General features: G+C 39.6%; 1 protein-coding gene across 1 annotated transcript in view; it reads left to right on the top strand.

Annotated features, from left to right (window-relative positions):
• CNTNAP2 (contactin associated protein 2) overlaps positions 1–16,683 on the top strand; it is a 1,027,100-nt gene that overhangs the window by 908,752 nt on the left and 101,665 nt on the right. The window contains exon 16 of the mRNA XM_061374850.1: positions 12,415–12,585. Coding sequence (XP_061230834.1) covers positions 12,415–12,585 — 171 coding nt within the window. The remainder of the gene's footprint in view (positions 1–12,414; positions 12,586–16,683) is intronic.

The following is a 16,683-nucleotide window of genomic DNA, read 5'->3' on the forward strand; positions in this document are numbered from 1 at the left end:
TCTCACTGTGCTCAGCAAATGGGAGAGAAAGGACATTCTGCCGGTGCAACCGTTCTGCTTGAAACTCAGTAATGAAATCAGAAATGACAAGGTGAGCTTAGCAGAGACCAAGCCTGAGATTACTTTTTTCCTAACCCTTTGCTGGCCAACCCTTTCGTTGACATTCCCGGAAAAATCCTGAATTTGAATCTATCATTAATGGGTATTCCCAGGGGGGGAAAAAAAAGGCAAATTTCAGTATATCATTAGCTGGTACTCTGTTCCTTCTGGTTGGTTTGTTTGTTTGTGGTGGGATTTTTTTCTGGGAATGAGGAGGAAGGAAGAGGGAAAAGGAGAAAAGGGATTGTGGGGGCAGAGTGATTCTCTTTATTTGATGCTACATTATTTGCCTTTGAGTGCTGGCACTTGAGATATGAGAGTAAGTACTATATCTAGAGCAAAATGAGAAAATTCTGGATTGCTGACAAATACTGACACAGGTACGTAATAATATTTATTAAAACTACTTTCTTGCACTAAGACAATATAATAGAACAGGGTTGCCAGATTTTCATTCAGTGCAAAAGCAGAGTTCCATGTGGTTCCTCATCATCACATTTTCTATTTTAACCTGTATTTACGTGTATTTTGAGCTCCCAAAGAATACGTAGAGAATTCAGAAACAAATGGCTAGAAACACAGTAAAACAGCAGACCAGGTGTAATCCCATATCAGATCTAATGATGGTTGAAGCCAAATGCTCTGTTCATTGTGGTTTTAAGCAAACACACACGTAAGGTGGCTGAGAAGATGACACACCATCACATGCACAGATTTGGTATCACCAAGATTTGCCAGCATGAGTCTAGTTTGCCAGCTGTTGTGTTTATTAGCAATGACTACACAGGAAGCATGTGATGCTGGTTATAGGCTGCCTATTTATAGTCTGAGAAGTGAGGACCAAGATCAGTATAGTTGAAGTCTTGGTTGATCCAACACAAGCATATTTTGGTCCATTTCTGCCTTTATGCAACTTCAGACTGGCACTCATAACAACTATCTCTTCTTAATGAAGAAAACTATAAGACCCAGTGACACAGTGCAGCTCTTTGGCAGAAGAAGAAAGACTTTGTAGATCAAAGCAAAGCACACTTATGGTATCAGGGAGCCCAGCCTCTTTAGAGCCTGGGAGTACTTTCTTATTTAGACTAAATACAGACCAAAGTTGCTGTCCTTTGGTACAGACAAAGCTTTCTTTCTCAACACCAAATGCCTGATCTAGTAGGCATGATAGTAATCATGACTGATGTTCCCTTTCAAAGTTTAGATCTGCTATGGCAAACAATTATTTCACTGGTAAGTGGAGTCCTCAGGAGCCTTCTGCTTTGGGCTGCATGATATCACAAGTGATAGAGTGGCCTTTGATGCTCAAGCAGAGCAGTAAAATTCAGCAGCAATCTTCAATGATCAAAGTTATTTGTTAAATACATTTGCATTTATATTTATCCTGGGTTCAGCAGTAGCAGTTATTTTTCTCCTTCCTAGCAGCTGGTGCAGTGCTGTGTTTTTGACTTTAGCCTGAGAACAATGCTGATAACACACCGATGTTTTTAGTTCTGGCTAAGTAATGTTTACTCTGATCAGGGACTTTTCAGTGTCATGCTCTGCCAGTGAGGAAGGCCTGGGAAGCCAAGAGCAAGCAGAGACAGGAGACCTGACCCAAACTAGCCAAAGGGTTATTACATACCACAGCACATCATGCCCAGTATAGAAACAGGGGGGAAGTCACCCAGAAGGCCCAGACCACTGCTTGGGTCGGGATGGGAATCAGTCAGCGGATGGTGAGCAATTGTACTGTGCATCACTTGTGTTTATTGTTTTCTTTTCCTTTTTGCCTTTTAGTTTTAGCTTCTCTTCCCTTGTTATTCCCCTTATTATTATTATTATTATTATTATTGGTGGTAGCAGTAGTGTTTTGTGTTGTACCTTAATCACTGGACTGTTCTTATCTCAACCCATGGGAGTTACATTCTTTTCCGTTCTCGTTTCCATTCCTCTGGGAGTGGGGCAGGAAGCAAAGGAGGGGAGTGAGCGAGCAGCTGTGTGGTTCTGAGTTACTGGCTGGGCTTAAACCACGAGAATATTTATATTGGAAATAAATGTTTTTAAAAGTAATGTGATAAGATGGGGATGTTGGTCATCACGAGAAAATGACACTCGTGAAGGGTTACAGAGCACTGTGAAGAAACATTCACTTCATAATGCACTTTGCTTGTTAAGTGTTGATAGATCTTTTATTTACACATGTATAGATTTTTAACCATAAATGCTGTTGCACATTGGTATGTTGCTGTTTGAGCAGACAAGAACTGTGTTCTCTATTTTCAATATGTTTTGACACTCATTTAACGACTTCACACAACAGCAGTTATTTGGATAATATGACAGGTAAGGAGTAGATTTATGGAAAATTGTTGTGAACACTTGTATCACAGCAGTGTGTTCAAATCCCAAGTTCAGGACTCTGCTTCAATAAGAAAAGCTGCTTCTTGCAGCCTCAGATTGCAACCACAGTTTGCTGTGTATATCAACAATCCTACAAGATCAAGATTCAAAACCTTATAAAGGAAAAGAGAGAAGAGGTATTTTCATCACCTCACAGATGTTGAACTCTGGAGCCATAAGACATAAACAACATGGCCAGGGTCATGTATGATAAGAATGTCAGAGACAAAAAATTGAATTTAGGATGACTGAATTATGGCATAGTGCCTTCACCCCAAGTCATCCTTCCATTTGAGATAAAAGCCTTCAGTGCTAGGGATTCCTGTTGTGTTCTGGTATTCTAATTTTAGATATGCATGCTTTTCACCTTTGTACCCTGCTTTGTAAAATGTCTTAAGGCAGGTTTGCTCTGCAGTATTTTGTTGTTAAACGCCAGGTGAAACGTTGCAAGTCCAAATTTCTGAATGACTGTTTAGTAGAGAGACATTTAGGACGAGAAAACCTAGAAAGGGAGAAAAAACTTAGAAAAGGGAGGGAGAGAGGAAAGAGGGGGGGAAGAAAGAAATGGCAGAGAAAGAAAGATCTCTTTCTTTTTGAGACATCTTTTTTCACACTTCATTTTTTCTCTCATTGTGTATTGACTGAGATTGAAAAGATTTGGGAAGTAAGCATTGAATAAATTCTCAGATTTGTATAAATTGAATGTGATGCCATGAACAGTAGAGCTATGCCAGAATGATGTGAAAGAGGTCAGAATCAGATCTCCTGTAGATGTAGAGGGGCGTTTGTTCTCACAAACCATTTCAATTTCACCCCCAAAATACCCATTTTATTTCCTTTTTTTCAATGGGATTGATTTCTTTGCCATTTTCATTCAAGCCAGAACCAGATTATGTTTTCCTGTTTATTGTTCTTACTTTCACAGAACAGTTGAGGTTAAAAGGGGTCTCTAGAGAAGTTAAACTTATGACAGAAGTTGTTGATACTAGATTCTTTTAAATACTGAAGCTAATGATTTTCTCTTAAGGGATGCTATGTAAAAGCCTTTCTTTTATATATATCTGTAAACTCTGGTTGCTTTAATCCTTATTGAATCCATAAGGACATTTTTAACATACATATACACTTAAGATTTTCAGTCTCAGTGCTGCTGAGTGACATTTTGTGTCCATAAGAATTTTATGCCTAGCTGCAACAGGAGTGCAATAGATCCCTTCTTCTCTCCATACAGGTCCATACAATGACCTATCTGGTCTAGAAAGAATTTAGTTAAGGTTCTGATTTAGATTTTGCTATTATACTACATATACTTGCTTGCCTCACCTATATGGTATTTGAAAAGTACCTTGCCAAGGAGTGCTGAAAGAGTGACTCACCTTTGCCCATGTAACTTTATTCTCTGGTAACAATATTAACAATGGCACTAATGGTAATGTGAAGACTGAAATAGCTGGATGAAGAGAATGTAGACAGGCACAAAGCTTTAGGGGACCCTTTAGTGCAGGAAACGTTATAAAACTGACATTTTGTTAAGTACTCTTCCTTTGCATTCTTGGGTTTCGAACTCTGCTGAGATAGTGTAAGATCTGATAGGAACACAGTAAGATCTTTGGGAACAGTGGTAGTTTTAACGGGCAATTTTAAAGGCAAGAAACAAACAGTGAATGGAAGAAAGAGTCAAATGCAGCAATGTGAGAAGTTTCTTTGCCAGAGATGATACAGAAGTGAATTATAAAACTACTTTTCAAAGACCCTCTTGCAAAGTCTGATATTAGTGACTGAAGGGGGAAAGGCTTGATTAGCATAGGCATATCAAGGTGTATGTTCAGGGCGAAAGAACGTAATAGAGAGATGTGCAAAGCAACATCTGGGGTGGAATGGTACCATAATGTAAACTCCACTGGTTCTTCTCAGTTCCTAGACTAGACTAAGATCGGGAGGCCACAGATTTATAAGGCTCTCGGCTGTTTGGGTTCAGCACATCTAGGATGTCCATCTCTAGAACTCAAATTCTCCACAACTGCTTTTAATTGATGGCCTAGGAAGTATAAATAGCAAGTATCAGTAAAAATCTGATGCCTAGAAAATATATTGTAGGAAGTTGGACCAAGAATAATGTTACAATGACATAAAACTGGACTGGCACCATGAGAGTGAAGCTTAAGAGTTTTACTTCTTAACTGTAAATTTCATATACATCTGAAGTATTAATTTCTGTGGAATTGGATTGGGACAGGAACAAAGGAGTCATTGAAAGAATATTTCTACAGATAAGCAGTAGAATAGCATAACTTTGTATTAATAGTGCACCTGCTGAATTAAATTAGTACTTCAAGCAAATGGTTTTAGCCATAGGTTTCATCAAAGCTCAGAGGACTATGATTCATCAAAGGACCTAGTCATATCTTATGAGTTAAATATTCTCAGTCTTAGTTCAGAAGGCTCTGAAATCCATCTAGTAATAGAAGATCAAGCAAAATAATTTGATGATCTCTGTGAATAAGACATAATTCTAGAATCAATGACATGAAGAATAGTTAGTGTGCTACATTAAGACTAAATTGCATCTTACATTGTAATTCTGAAGAACATTTTCTGTTGTGAAAGTGGAGCTGCTCAAGGAGAACACAAATCAGAGAGATAGCCAGGACACTGAGGCCAGATCCATAGACAAACATTGATGACTTTGAAGCCACACACAGGAACAGAAACATCACCCTAAACATAGAAACTTTCCTCCAGATATGAGAAAATGTAGAGGGGGAAGCTGCCTAGAGATAACCTGATACGTCCTTCTTATAAAACTTCATTCCAGGGATAGAAAGTGGGAATAGCAGTGGTAGAAATGGTTACTGGATCATGTTGTCCACGTGATGTTGGGCCAGTGCAATGGCTTTATGCCTCTCCTGAACAATGGAGCACATCTCATTGTCCACATACCTAGCCCCAGGGATCTGGAGAGCAGAAAGGAGGGGTCTGAGAACTGTAGTTCTGCTCCACAGCACAGGGAATAAATTTAGTACCACAAGGGAACTGAGCTGTTAAGAAAGGTCAGTGTTTTCTTACATTATTGTCCTTGTCTTTGCCTTGCATCTTGTGCAGTCACGTGCTAGCAATATGGTGGTTATCACCACCAGTATTACCAGAGGGGAATCATCAGCTGTTAAATTGTTTTGTAAACACCCACCAATAGCTACAAGGCAATAGAGAACCAGGTCCTCACACATAGTGACATGGCTTGTGGACAGCAGCAGGTTCCTGTGTTTAACGTTTACCATTCTGGCATCGTGGCAGGGTTCCTACACACTGTGTAGACCATGGCACAGGGGTGATCAAGCTGATGTTTGCAGGTCAGTTACTGTTTAAGAAAATTCCCTTGAAAGGACACCAATTTACATGCATCATTAAAGCTCCATCAGCACATTGCACTGCTCCAGGTTGTAAACCATGCCAGATCAGGACCTTTCCTTCTTTAGATGGATGAAAGTAACAGTGCCAGCAGTGACATGGTATGCATCGTGACTAGGTATTGTGACGAGGAGGCAAGGCTTTTGAAAAATGAGCTTCCAAAGATGGTTGCAGGTAGGTAACAGAGCACGTGCTAGAAATCTTTCTGCATCACTGAACCTGTTTCATTGACTCCAGCGTTTCACTGACAAATGTGATTGCGCTTTTCCCTCACTCAGCAAATAGAGTGACTGGCAGAGTAAAGCAAACTTCTTGTTTATATCCATTGATCTATGTCTTGTAAGTGTTATGTCACTTGAGAATCTTCATGAAAACAGGTAATTTATAACAGCAAGGAGATAAACTGTTATCCATCTTGTTGCGATCTTAATGTAAGCTGTTTTGCATCCTTCATTACTGACGGCAGTACTTAAATTGATCCCAGATAATAGGGCAGAGACTCTTTAATTTCTACTGTATGGGCCTCAGGGCAGAGGACTATAGGCATAGGCTGATACAGGGCTGAGCATTGACTGATACAGGATCCCAGTGCTATCAACAACTCGCCAATGATCAGATAAATTCAGGACTGGAGATGGGTGAAACTGATTTCAGAGCTACCAAAGAAATCAAGTAATAAATGCAAAACTTACCACATATAGTAAATTATATATACATTAAGTGTAGTAAATATTAGTGTAGTATAATAAAATGTGTCAGAGGTTTGCAGACCATTAAAGAATAAAGGTCTAAATATGTATTAGCACCACCAAAAAGGACACCACACAGATCCTTCAGTGAGCAAGAAGGAGCTACAGGCATTGTAGCCGTCCCAGAAAAAAACTTGGGATGCTGATGACTTGTCATCCTTGTTCTCCTCTCCCCCCAACACACACACCTCCTGCTCAGGCTGAAGCTGTGCTTGCAGCCCCATTCACATCAGTGCTGGTGACAGAGGGCCTGCCTCGATTGAAAGATGCAGTTACACTTTCCACAATAAGGTACAACTTAATGCAGAAGATGTTGACAGTTTTCCTTGGCTTTTCTTTTGTTTCCTGAATAACTTGTGACATTATTTTTTGTCAGAAACTTTCTCCTTCTCATCCCTTATTTCAGTGAAGTTGGATAAAGTCCAACAGCAAACTTGGATTTCATTAGGCCGATTCCACTCATGATGCAGATCTGAAGACTTGAATCAAAGCTGCGATTGTCACAGTACCGATACCCAAACTGCTCTAGGGGTGCATGCGTAGATTGCTCTCTCCCAGAATGGAAAAAAAAGAAGAAAAGAAAAAAAGCAGCTTGATTTGTTGAGCATAATTGTATGGATAATCTGAAACCATTACTTTGTGGTGCAGAACAGTTTCCCATTCACACATCCATCTTCTCTGAAATATAAGACTATTCTTACATTTTATTCACATAATGGTTTTGATAGAAAATCTGTTTTGCTGCAGATGAGGGCCCTGGAGGTTTTTGTAATACATAAGAGCTGCCTGACACTGCAGCATTCGTTCTATAGTGCTATTGCCTAGCAGGGCTAAAAGCACTGACGTCTTTTACAGTTCTGCTATTGCCATTATCCATTTCAATGGGGTTTAAATGTAAAAGTGAAATTGATGGTGTTAGAGCATGAATTTCAATCACGCTAAGAAAGAAGATATTGATGGCAGCTAGCAAGGGAGTTCTGGACAAAAATACTGCAAGGGAGAAGCTGAAAGGCTGATTGCTGTAAGCCCAGTGACTGTGTCATAAAGTTACAGATCTACCTCACATTAAAGGATATCAGCCCATGTTGCATGACTAAGGATGAGGTGAATTTATCCTTACCAGTATTATAGCAACAGTCTCCTTCCTCCTCGCTTATGTGGGACTTCGTGGGAAAAAATCTCCAAGTCTTCATTCAGCTTTTTAACTGAGGTTTAAGGTGTCCCTTCTCATTCATCTTTGTAGTCTGGGTGATTTCTTGTGGCTACAAACTACCGTGCTTCTTGTAAAAATCATAGCTTTGTAATTATAGCGCAATGAGTCTTTATGGAGCAGTAGAAGAGACACTTTGTACCATACAAATTATAAAGAACGCAGTAACTCAGGGTTAGCAAAACTCATGAGAAAGAGGTAAGGCTGCTTCACAAGAGCTTAATGAGTTGGAGTTTAATTTCCACAGCAGATAACCAGAGCTGTGAGCAACCTGGGCACAAATTGAAAACAGAATCACAAAGTGTTATGTGGTCCATTGAAGCACCTCTGGCACAGCTACTGCTCTGACCCCTGCTTGGATCCAGGCAAACATCCATGGCAGAGTTTCCTCTGGGGCTGTGGTCAGCTCTTCCCTTGCCTGCTTCTGCATGCCCCATGTGCTAAGGCTTAATGCCATCACCAAGAAGCATGCAACTTTCTGAGAAACACAGCCATGTTTTCGGGATATTCACATTTATCTTGGGTTGCAAATGACTGAAAAGGATTGTGTGGTGTTGTGATTTATTTGTATTTGTGCTTCTATGACAGTAGCATGCTCTGTACCTGTTTAACTGGTTTAAATCAAATTTAAATGCTAAGCAAGCTTAAAACAGCAGTTACACAACAGAGCTGTGGTCTGAATTACAGAATTATAGATGAGCTTATAAAGAAGAAAATGAAATTATAATGTAGTATTTCAGACTGTACTCCACAATAAAAATCATCCTTAGCTTCTGTCGTATTTCATCTATCTGGAGGGAGAAAGGGCAAAGAAAGGAATGATCTTCAAAACAGAAGCCCGTCTGCCTTCTTCAGTTTAATGTTTTCAAGCCTACTGTGTCCCTGAAAACTATCCCTCCTAGCTTGAATGACTATCTTACTAAGTAGAACCCTTTGTGCAAGGCTTTCTCAGTCATGTCTCATAAGCATAACGTTCTGTAAGGTCCTGTTACTCCTAAGCAATAATCATGACACAGTCGTTATTAACAGGGTGGAATACAAACTTAGCATTTAGAGTGTTCTTTCTAAGTAAGTTCCCTTTCCCACTTCCTGTTAGTTTGGTGACCCATAATATCTACTCTGCAGTTTAAATCGCAGCCCCAGTTTCTTCCATCTACTTCTTGCTAAGCCTAAAGTGGGAGAAAAGGGCTTGTAGGATCAATATTTCCAAGCCATTAGAGGAAAGGTATGTGACAATGTGCCTAAGAAAACTTGAGGCATAGTGACTGACAAAGGTTCCTAGCAAGCAACAATAATAATCGGTGTGAAGTGGATTTTTATTCAAGATTTCCTTAGGGATCCCCTTTATTACCAAAAGATGCTGTTTGGTGATAAAAATAATTATGTATGTTTAGCAAAACATTTCTGTTGTACTCTTAATAAAATGTCTTTTTCCTCTGCTAGAGTTTTGAGATGAATATGTACCAATGTGTGAAAACATGATTTTATCTTTGTAAGAATTTGTTATAAGCAGTCTTTGAAATGCCTCTCTCAAGCTGCAGGTTTCCCCATTCAGTCTGCACTGTTTCTTGTTTGTTCTCTTGCCAGCAGCATCTGCAGCCAAGGCTTTCTGCAGAGTCAGATCAGAGCATCTGAAATGCAGTGGCCCTCCTTAGTGAGGGACTTCTTCAATAGACTAGAGGTAGGACTAAATAAAAATTGATTGATTTTGTTCAACAAAATAGTCACCTGCATTTCAATGCAAACCTGTCCCCCTCGTCCCACAGCTGTACTCAGTAGAGGTAGTCCTACTTGGAGAAATGTACTGTGGTGATGGTTTGACATTCTTAGCCATATGGTTGGATCCTGTTGGATAAACCCACAGCCAATACCACTTCTAAAGACTCTGAAATGTGTATTTTTCTTTAAAAACTAAGAAAGTGAGATCTTCTCTGACTATACAAAGGAATGGCCACGTAGAGGTGACAATGAATTCCCTGTAAAGGCAAACCTTAACTTTTGTTATGCACTGTCATGGGTAAGTATTTAATCCAGAGTGTTGCAGCACTGCAGACTGAGTCTACATTAAACTGCACTTAATGCTTTCAAGTTTCTGGTATCATTAAAAAGATATAAGTAAAGTACTACAAAATAAATAGCTGTTTCATGTTGCAGGTCTTACTCTTATTTATTGAATTGCAATAGTAATGATAATAATATCTAGTATTGCAGTGGAGGCTACAGTTAAGGGACTAGGGTCTCATAGTGCCAGGACTTGGCAAAATTAAACATAAGATCCTTTCAACAAAGCATTGTCAATGCATCAGTGGAAGTGATTAGTTAAGGTAGGTGTCTAACTTGTAGTTCTTGAGCTGTGTGAGGTATGGTCTGAACATGGGAGGTGGAGGTATGGTCTGAACATGGGACTTGTGTGCAGTGACAGCTGGCTGGGTGATGCTGGTCCGTAACCAGCATCCCTGGCCAGAGGCGGAAGGCTGGCAGCAGAGCCCATTGTGGCTGTGCTGTTTGGCTGAATGGTGACACAGCTGCATACTCACCCTGGTATTTGGGGTGGCGAGGCAGCTGGTGAGCCCTTCTCAATGAAAAGATGCTTTTCTCCATTAGTACTGGAATTTTGTGTTCTTTGTGGTTTAGGCTTATAACTTGGGTAATACTCAGAGAATGTAAAGGCAATGGGCTAAAATACTTAATTTAGAAAGATATGCAAGACTTTCTACAAGGTTTTTCAGGGCAGCTGAACTGGTTCCTTAACAAGGATTGCGTTAATGTATTCCTGACTTTTTGTCTAAGTCCTGCTCATTTCACGTGATTTTATTCAGTAAGTGGATTAAAACCTGTTTTGAGAGTCTGCCAGCACCTAGCATATCTGTGGCTACCAAGAGAAGGAAATGTGGATGTCCAGGTGCATCTGCAAGTTGGAAGGTCTGTACAGGAATCCATCTGGATCCTGTGCTCACAGACAAAGCACTCCTGCACGTAGACCATCAGCAAGCCTAATAGAGAGCACTCTCAAAAGTGAGAGACAGAAAGAGACCTGAGAGCATGAGTGAAAATGAAATTCTAGACCTTTTTTATCTGTGTTGCTTTATCACTAGGTATGTTTTCAGAGCAAGACCTTGCAATTAATTAGCTGAGTTTTCTTGCCTATGATATGAAGATTATTGACATTTCTATAGAAATGATTAATATTCAGTCTGGAAATTACCAGTTTGTCTAAGTAGGGTAAATAGTAATACATCTTGAAAACCAGCTGACATAGTTAATTCACAAAGCTATGTATCTATGTTATGAATGCCCGTTATATCACCTTTTCACTGCTCACATGTGCCTGCACACACACACAGAATCTCACAGTCTTCCTGGGATGCATTAAAGTAAATGAAAAGCCGCTTCTTTTTCCAAAGCCTCTCTCTCATTCTGTATTCTTAAGAGAGGCATAATTAAATGGAGGTGATGGGATTAAAATAAGGAAAGCAATAGTAGACATGTATTTAAACCTAAAGCCTTCTTCTGTTAATTCAGTTGTTCAACTTAAATTTGAATAGAGATTAATAAAGTACACAAATTATAGCACTTTGAATTTGGGTGTGTGCCAGTGGTGTTATATATGAGCAGTGTTGAGCTTCTGGAGCTTCAGCATGCTCATGCATATGCATCTAGTCCTAACCAGAGAAATAATAGCATTATCACCTAGTTAGTAATCAGATAATAGAAAACCCATCTCTGGGAGTTTTGACTGGAATGAAAAATAGTTTCTTGTTGTGTTTATTAGCTGGAATACTAAGGGCTGAGCTGTGGTGAGGTAATGATTGATAGTTGAATACATTTCTGAATGTGGGCATGTAAGCATCCTGATGAAACTAGAATTTGCTGTTTCAGTCCCTCAGTGGCTTACCGGGTCTGCTTTATCTTATGAATTCATTTGTCTTTGCAGTATAATTCTACCTTGCACAGCATGTTGACTGGCATGCTAGCTGAAGTGTTGTTGCAGTTCTTGACTCTTCTTAATTATTCTGTTTTTCCAGTGGAAAAATATACGGAGGATATTAGTATGTATGAATGGTGTCTGTATCGTTTAGCTTCATTTATTGGATTTTTCCTATTCATACCAGTAGACTTCTAATAGACATGGCTACATTTTCAGAAGAAATGGCTATAATTATGTAGAGTAAATTTCAAAACTAGAAAGTTACATGAGAGCCAATATATGAAAGCAAAATGTGCCTGAGATGAGGCAGTCACTGAATTAGTGTTTTGCCCATGTGTCTGATCTCCTATAAATTCAGTGTTACTATAGTACAGCTGTAGTAGCAACATGTTTGTGTATGACTGAATATGATAAATTAGGTACTTGAAAATAAATGTATCGGCTTGCTCTACCTTCTGAAACCTGACGGGCTATATCCAGAAAAACAAAAAGGAGATAGTAGAATCAAGGTGTTTGGGGGGGGGGGGTGTTCAGCATAGACAACACTGCAGCACATATTGACATTAAAAGCTTCACTTTTCAGGCAGCTTCAATGGAGCGCTGAAACGTGTATCTTTCCTGTCTGTCCCATGCAGGGAATTACTGGAATGCAGCTTCTTTTGTTACTTCATCATCCTACCTTCACTTCTCCACCTTCCAAGGGGAAACCAGCGCAGACATATCCTTCTACTTCAAAACATCTGCTTCAGATGGGGTGTTTCTTGAGAATCTGGGGAACACTGACTTTATCAAATTGGAGCTGAAATGTAAGTATGTGCTTCCCCATCACTCTTGGCACCTGAAGCAGGTTCATGTTGGATAGTAGGTTTCAAGTAATGTGTATCATTCAGTAAACTCTGTAAGCTCACTAAATTCTGGGGAAAACCTTCCAAATCAAGCTGCTTGACTTACTTTCAGGTTGCCTTATGTAGGAGGAATGCTGGAAGGATATTTGGATTGTTTATTGAGGGGATAGACACAAAGAAGAATAGAACTGGTAACATCAGTTACAAGAATGACACTGACCTGAAAAGGTTTTCCAAAATTGCATGCCAGATTTATTTCTTGAAAGTGTATGTCTTCAGCTCTGTTGCTTTTCTATTTTATCTCATACTTGTTACGGAAATAGGGAAAAGAAAAAAAAAGAGGGAGGGAGCATCTGAATCAGCGCTGTAAGAAGCCAAAGAGCTGAAAAATTGCATATGATACTTAAAAGCCCTAAAGAATCTCATAAATATAAATCTTTATCAGCATTATCTGTTAATAAAATCGCTGATCTGAAAAAAGAGGGCATAATGATACCAAGAGACAAGTTGATTTTATTATTTAAACCATTTTTAATGGCCCAGGGACAAACTTCCCAAGGAATGTGCCAAAATCCTCAGCTGTGCTTGAATTCTGCTTGGTGAAATTGCAGCAGTTGAACTGGGGGGTGGGGAAATGTTTCATGTCTCCTTTGTTCTCCCTCGACCAGTTTAGCCTGCCATAAATGGGAGCGACAAGAGGCCTGCTGTGCTATGTGCGGCTGTTACCACAGCCTTTAGTGGCACATTAAAGCAGCAGGGTTACATCCATGCAGCAAGCTGCCTCCCAGCACCAGGAAAAACATTCCTGCTTCCTCTTGCTGCAGGAGCTGCTCATGGATGCCAAAGACCCAGCTCTAAGTATTGACGCACGTAAGTCAGCGTCCAACGTCACTGATGTTGGAAGAGAGGAAACTGTTTGCATACCCCAAATAATCTTTGTATGCAGATTCAGTGTGATTTATACAGGCCCATGTAATTTTAAAATAAAAAGGTGGTTTTGATGCTTCCCAAAGTCTAAAGACACAAATTGGAATGTAGAAACTTAGAAACCAACAGGAACTGGTTTCTAAATTTAAAATGTAACTAAATTTTCCCTCTGGGTAGGAGTAAAGTGCCAAGTTCCAAGTGGGTGAGAGCTTCTTTCACTCTTTCTGCAGGGAATTTAGTTGATGTTGCTTAATCCCAGTTTTCTGTAATCTGCAAGTGGTGCAAATCAAAATAGCTCCTATTGAGTCACAGAGTCTCTTTTTTATTAACAAGGAGTACAGCCCTTTAATAATGAAGTGACAGCTATTTCTAATTTCACCTTGATTCTAAGTAGTACAGTCAGCTGAGGTGGGCATTTCCAGAGCTTCTTGCTCTTCTACTGTATGGAAAGGCATTGTTAGCCACTGTAGTTACGAGACCAGCCATGCTGTTAACTTACCTAGAAGGTGACAGTAACAGTGAATAAAGGTGACTTGGTAGTGACTATAATTCTTTTGAACCCAGCGCAGTTTAAATGGCAATCACCTACAGTGGGTCACTGAGTAGATGCACCAGCTCCTGAAAGCCTGTGGCTGGGGACCCAGAGTATCATTAAACACAAGTTTCATTTTAAGCCTGTGCTTGAGATCCACTGACTTCGCTGTGATCTTGCATATGCATAAATTCAACCTGTGCTTCATGTCCCTGAATCTAAACCTTAGATTACAAATTCCCGAGGGTAGAAATACAAAATTTCACCTGTTAAAACACTGTGAGATCAAACAGACTGGTGCTGCTTAAAGTAATAAAATACTTGTGATCAGAACTTTCCTGACTATGTTTGCTAAAAAGTACAAAGCAGTTCATTCAATGTAATTGCATTCTTTCCTGGGAACTACTGCTTGAAATTTTTAGGGCCCCAGAAAATAGGTCTTTCTGTGACTTAAATGTTCTACCGGTCACAGCTCAAAAAGAGTTGAATGCTGTGGGTTTAGTAACAAAGAGAAACTCATTCTCTCTTCTGAATTACATGTTTGTTTAATGAATGTTTGTTTATACAGTTTTCATGGGGCTTTTTCATTCAAGTCTGCATTTGCTATCTTTTTTTATTCACTCAAATGAAAAGTAAAGATTCAGAATTTCAGAAGTTCCTTACATGGCTTGCAGTGGACTCTGCTGTGCTGCTTCTAAAAAGTCTGTTTCCCCTTTACAGAAGTGCCATAAAATTAATATATGAATTTATTTCTTAATAGGAACATAAAGTTAAGTCTGTAAGGTAATTACAGAATTACCCCTAAACCCTGAAAAAGGTTTCCTTTGGCAAGCTGCTTTCTAGCTAACCCATCAAATTCTCTAGTAGAATCACAGAATAGCTAGGGTTGGAAAGGACCTTAAGATCATCTAGTTCCAACCCCCCTGCCATGGGCAGGGACACTTCACACTAAACCATCTCACCCAAGGCTTCATCCAACCTGGCCTTAAACACTGCCCTCTCCTACAGGTACATTTCTCATAGAGGAAGAATGACTTCCTACAAACCTGTTCTCGATTTCTTTACTTTGAACAGTTCCAAAAGGAAAACTTGAAATCAGTGTCCTAACAACAGAAGGTGCAAATTCTAATTTATTCTTCCCTTATGTGTGAAATACTTGTGTGTGCCTCTAATACATGGTTAGTGATGCATAAACTTAGCTCTACAGAGCAGGAACTAAAAGGTTCTACAATATTCGGTATTTTAATCAGCTTGTTGTGCTTGATGAATACATCAGGGAAGTAAATCATTCAGTCTGTCTGAATACATTAGGGAAGTAAATTATACTCTTACCTTCAAGTCTTTAGAAAGGAGTTTGGTATTGCATGTTTGATTCTGAGCACAAAAGTTGTCGCTAGGCCCATTCAGTAAGTTATTTTACTGTTGTGATGTCCTGAAGCTTCTTCTGGTCTAATAACTGCACAGGTTTTTTTCTAAATCTCTAATGTTATAAGAAAAGGAAGTGGAATTCGCAGTGTCTTGAGGAGTAACTTCATGTGCCTTCAGCAAAGCTCCAGATTGCCATCTCTGAGGAGAGGTGGAATACAGGAAGGGAAGAACATGTTTCTTTGATTTAAGGAATAGCTTTTTCAAACACCTGACAAAGAAGACTGTCATGAAAGAAACTGTGATAAAATGCTACTAGAGTGTGGCTGGAGCCTTTAGTTATTCTATTTATCAAACAGCTCCTCTGGCAGGCCTGTACCTCTCACCATTCGTGGAACAGTTGGCAGAGATGCAGAATTACCTGAAGCCTCAGTTTTTGCATACATCAGTGAATCTACAGAACCCCATTATTTTTATAGCTCTCTGGTCAGCTGACAGTGCTTAGGATAGCTTAGAAAGGAGGTAGGTGGATAAGTATAATTTTTTCTCTAAAGCAGTGCTTCCAAAAACCAGACATCTCTGGTCAAAATTTCCATATGCTTTTTAAAATAAACTTGTTTTTTGTAGAGAGATAAAACCCCATTGTTTTCTCTCTTAGAGCTTTCCTATACATTTTGGGAAGGGTTTAAGCTAAAATCCAGTCTTCCAATAAAAACACAATTGAGAACATTAAGAACACTATTTTTTATTCATTTATACAGGCCCTCTCTCCCCTTTGTCATGGGTGGGTGTTTTTTTTCTTTAACCCTGACCTACATTTTAGGACTGGGAGGTATGTAACCTGCTGTCTACAAAGTTGCCAGGTGAGCAGTGTTGACCCTTTAGTGTCAGTGCCTTTACTAAAAGCAATCCCTCAAAAGCTTGAATGTCATTTTGCAGAAGTGTTTGGCATCTTTCTCATAGCCCTTCATTTGTTACCCTGTGTACCCGAAAGCACCTATGAAGTGACAACATCAAACAGCAACGTGGATCCTCCAGGTCTTTACCAGCAATCCTAATGCTCTTTGGTTTTTAAGCACTTCAGGGTTGAATGTTGACAGATGAAAGATGACAAGAATTTCATTTTGAATTCTTGGAAGACTCTCAGCTCTCCTCCCCATTCAGTTCTTACTTGCAGCCACTCCTCCCTGGCAATGGTAGCTTTGCATAAGGGACTCTGTCTAAAGCCATTTTGC

This window comes from Neopsephotus bourkii, unplaced genomic scaffold (genome assembly GCF_033783945.1).
Source record: "Neopsephotus bourkii isolate Nb327-2 ecotype Australia unplaced genomic scaffold, CSIRO-AGI_Nbou_v1 NB_1655, whole genome shotgun sequence".
Taxonomy (NCBI): Eukaryota; Metazoa; Chordata; class Aves; order Psittaciformes; family Psittacidae; genus Neopsephotus; species Neopsephotus bourkii.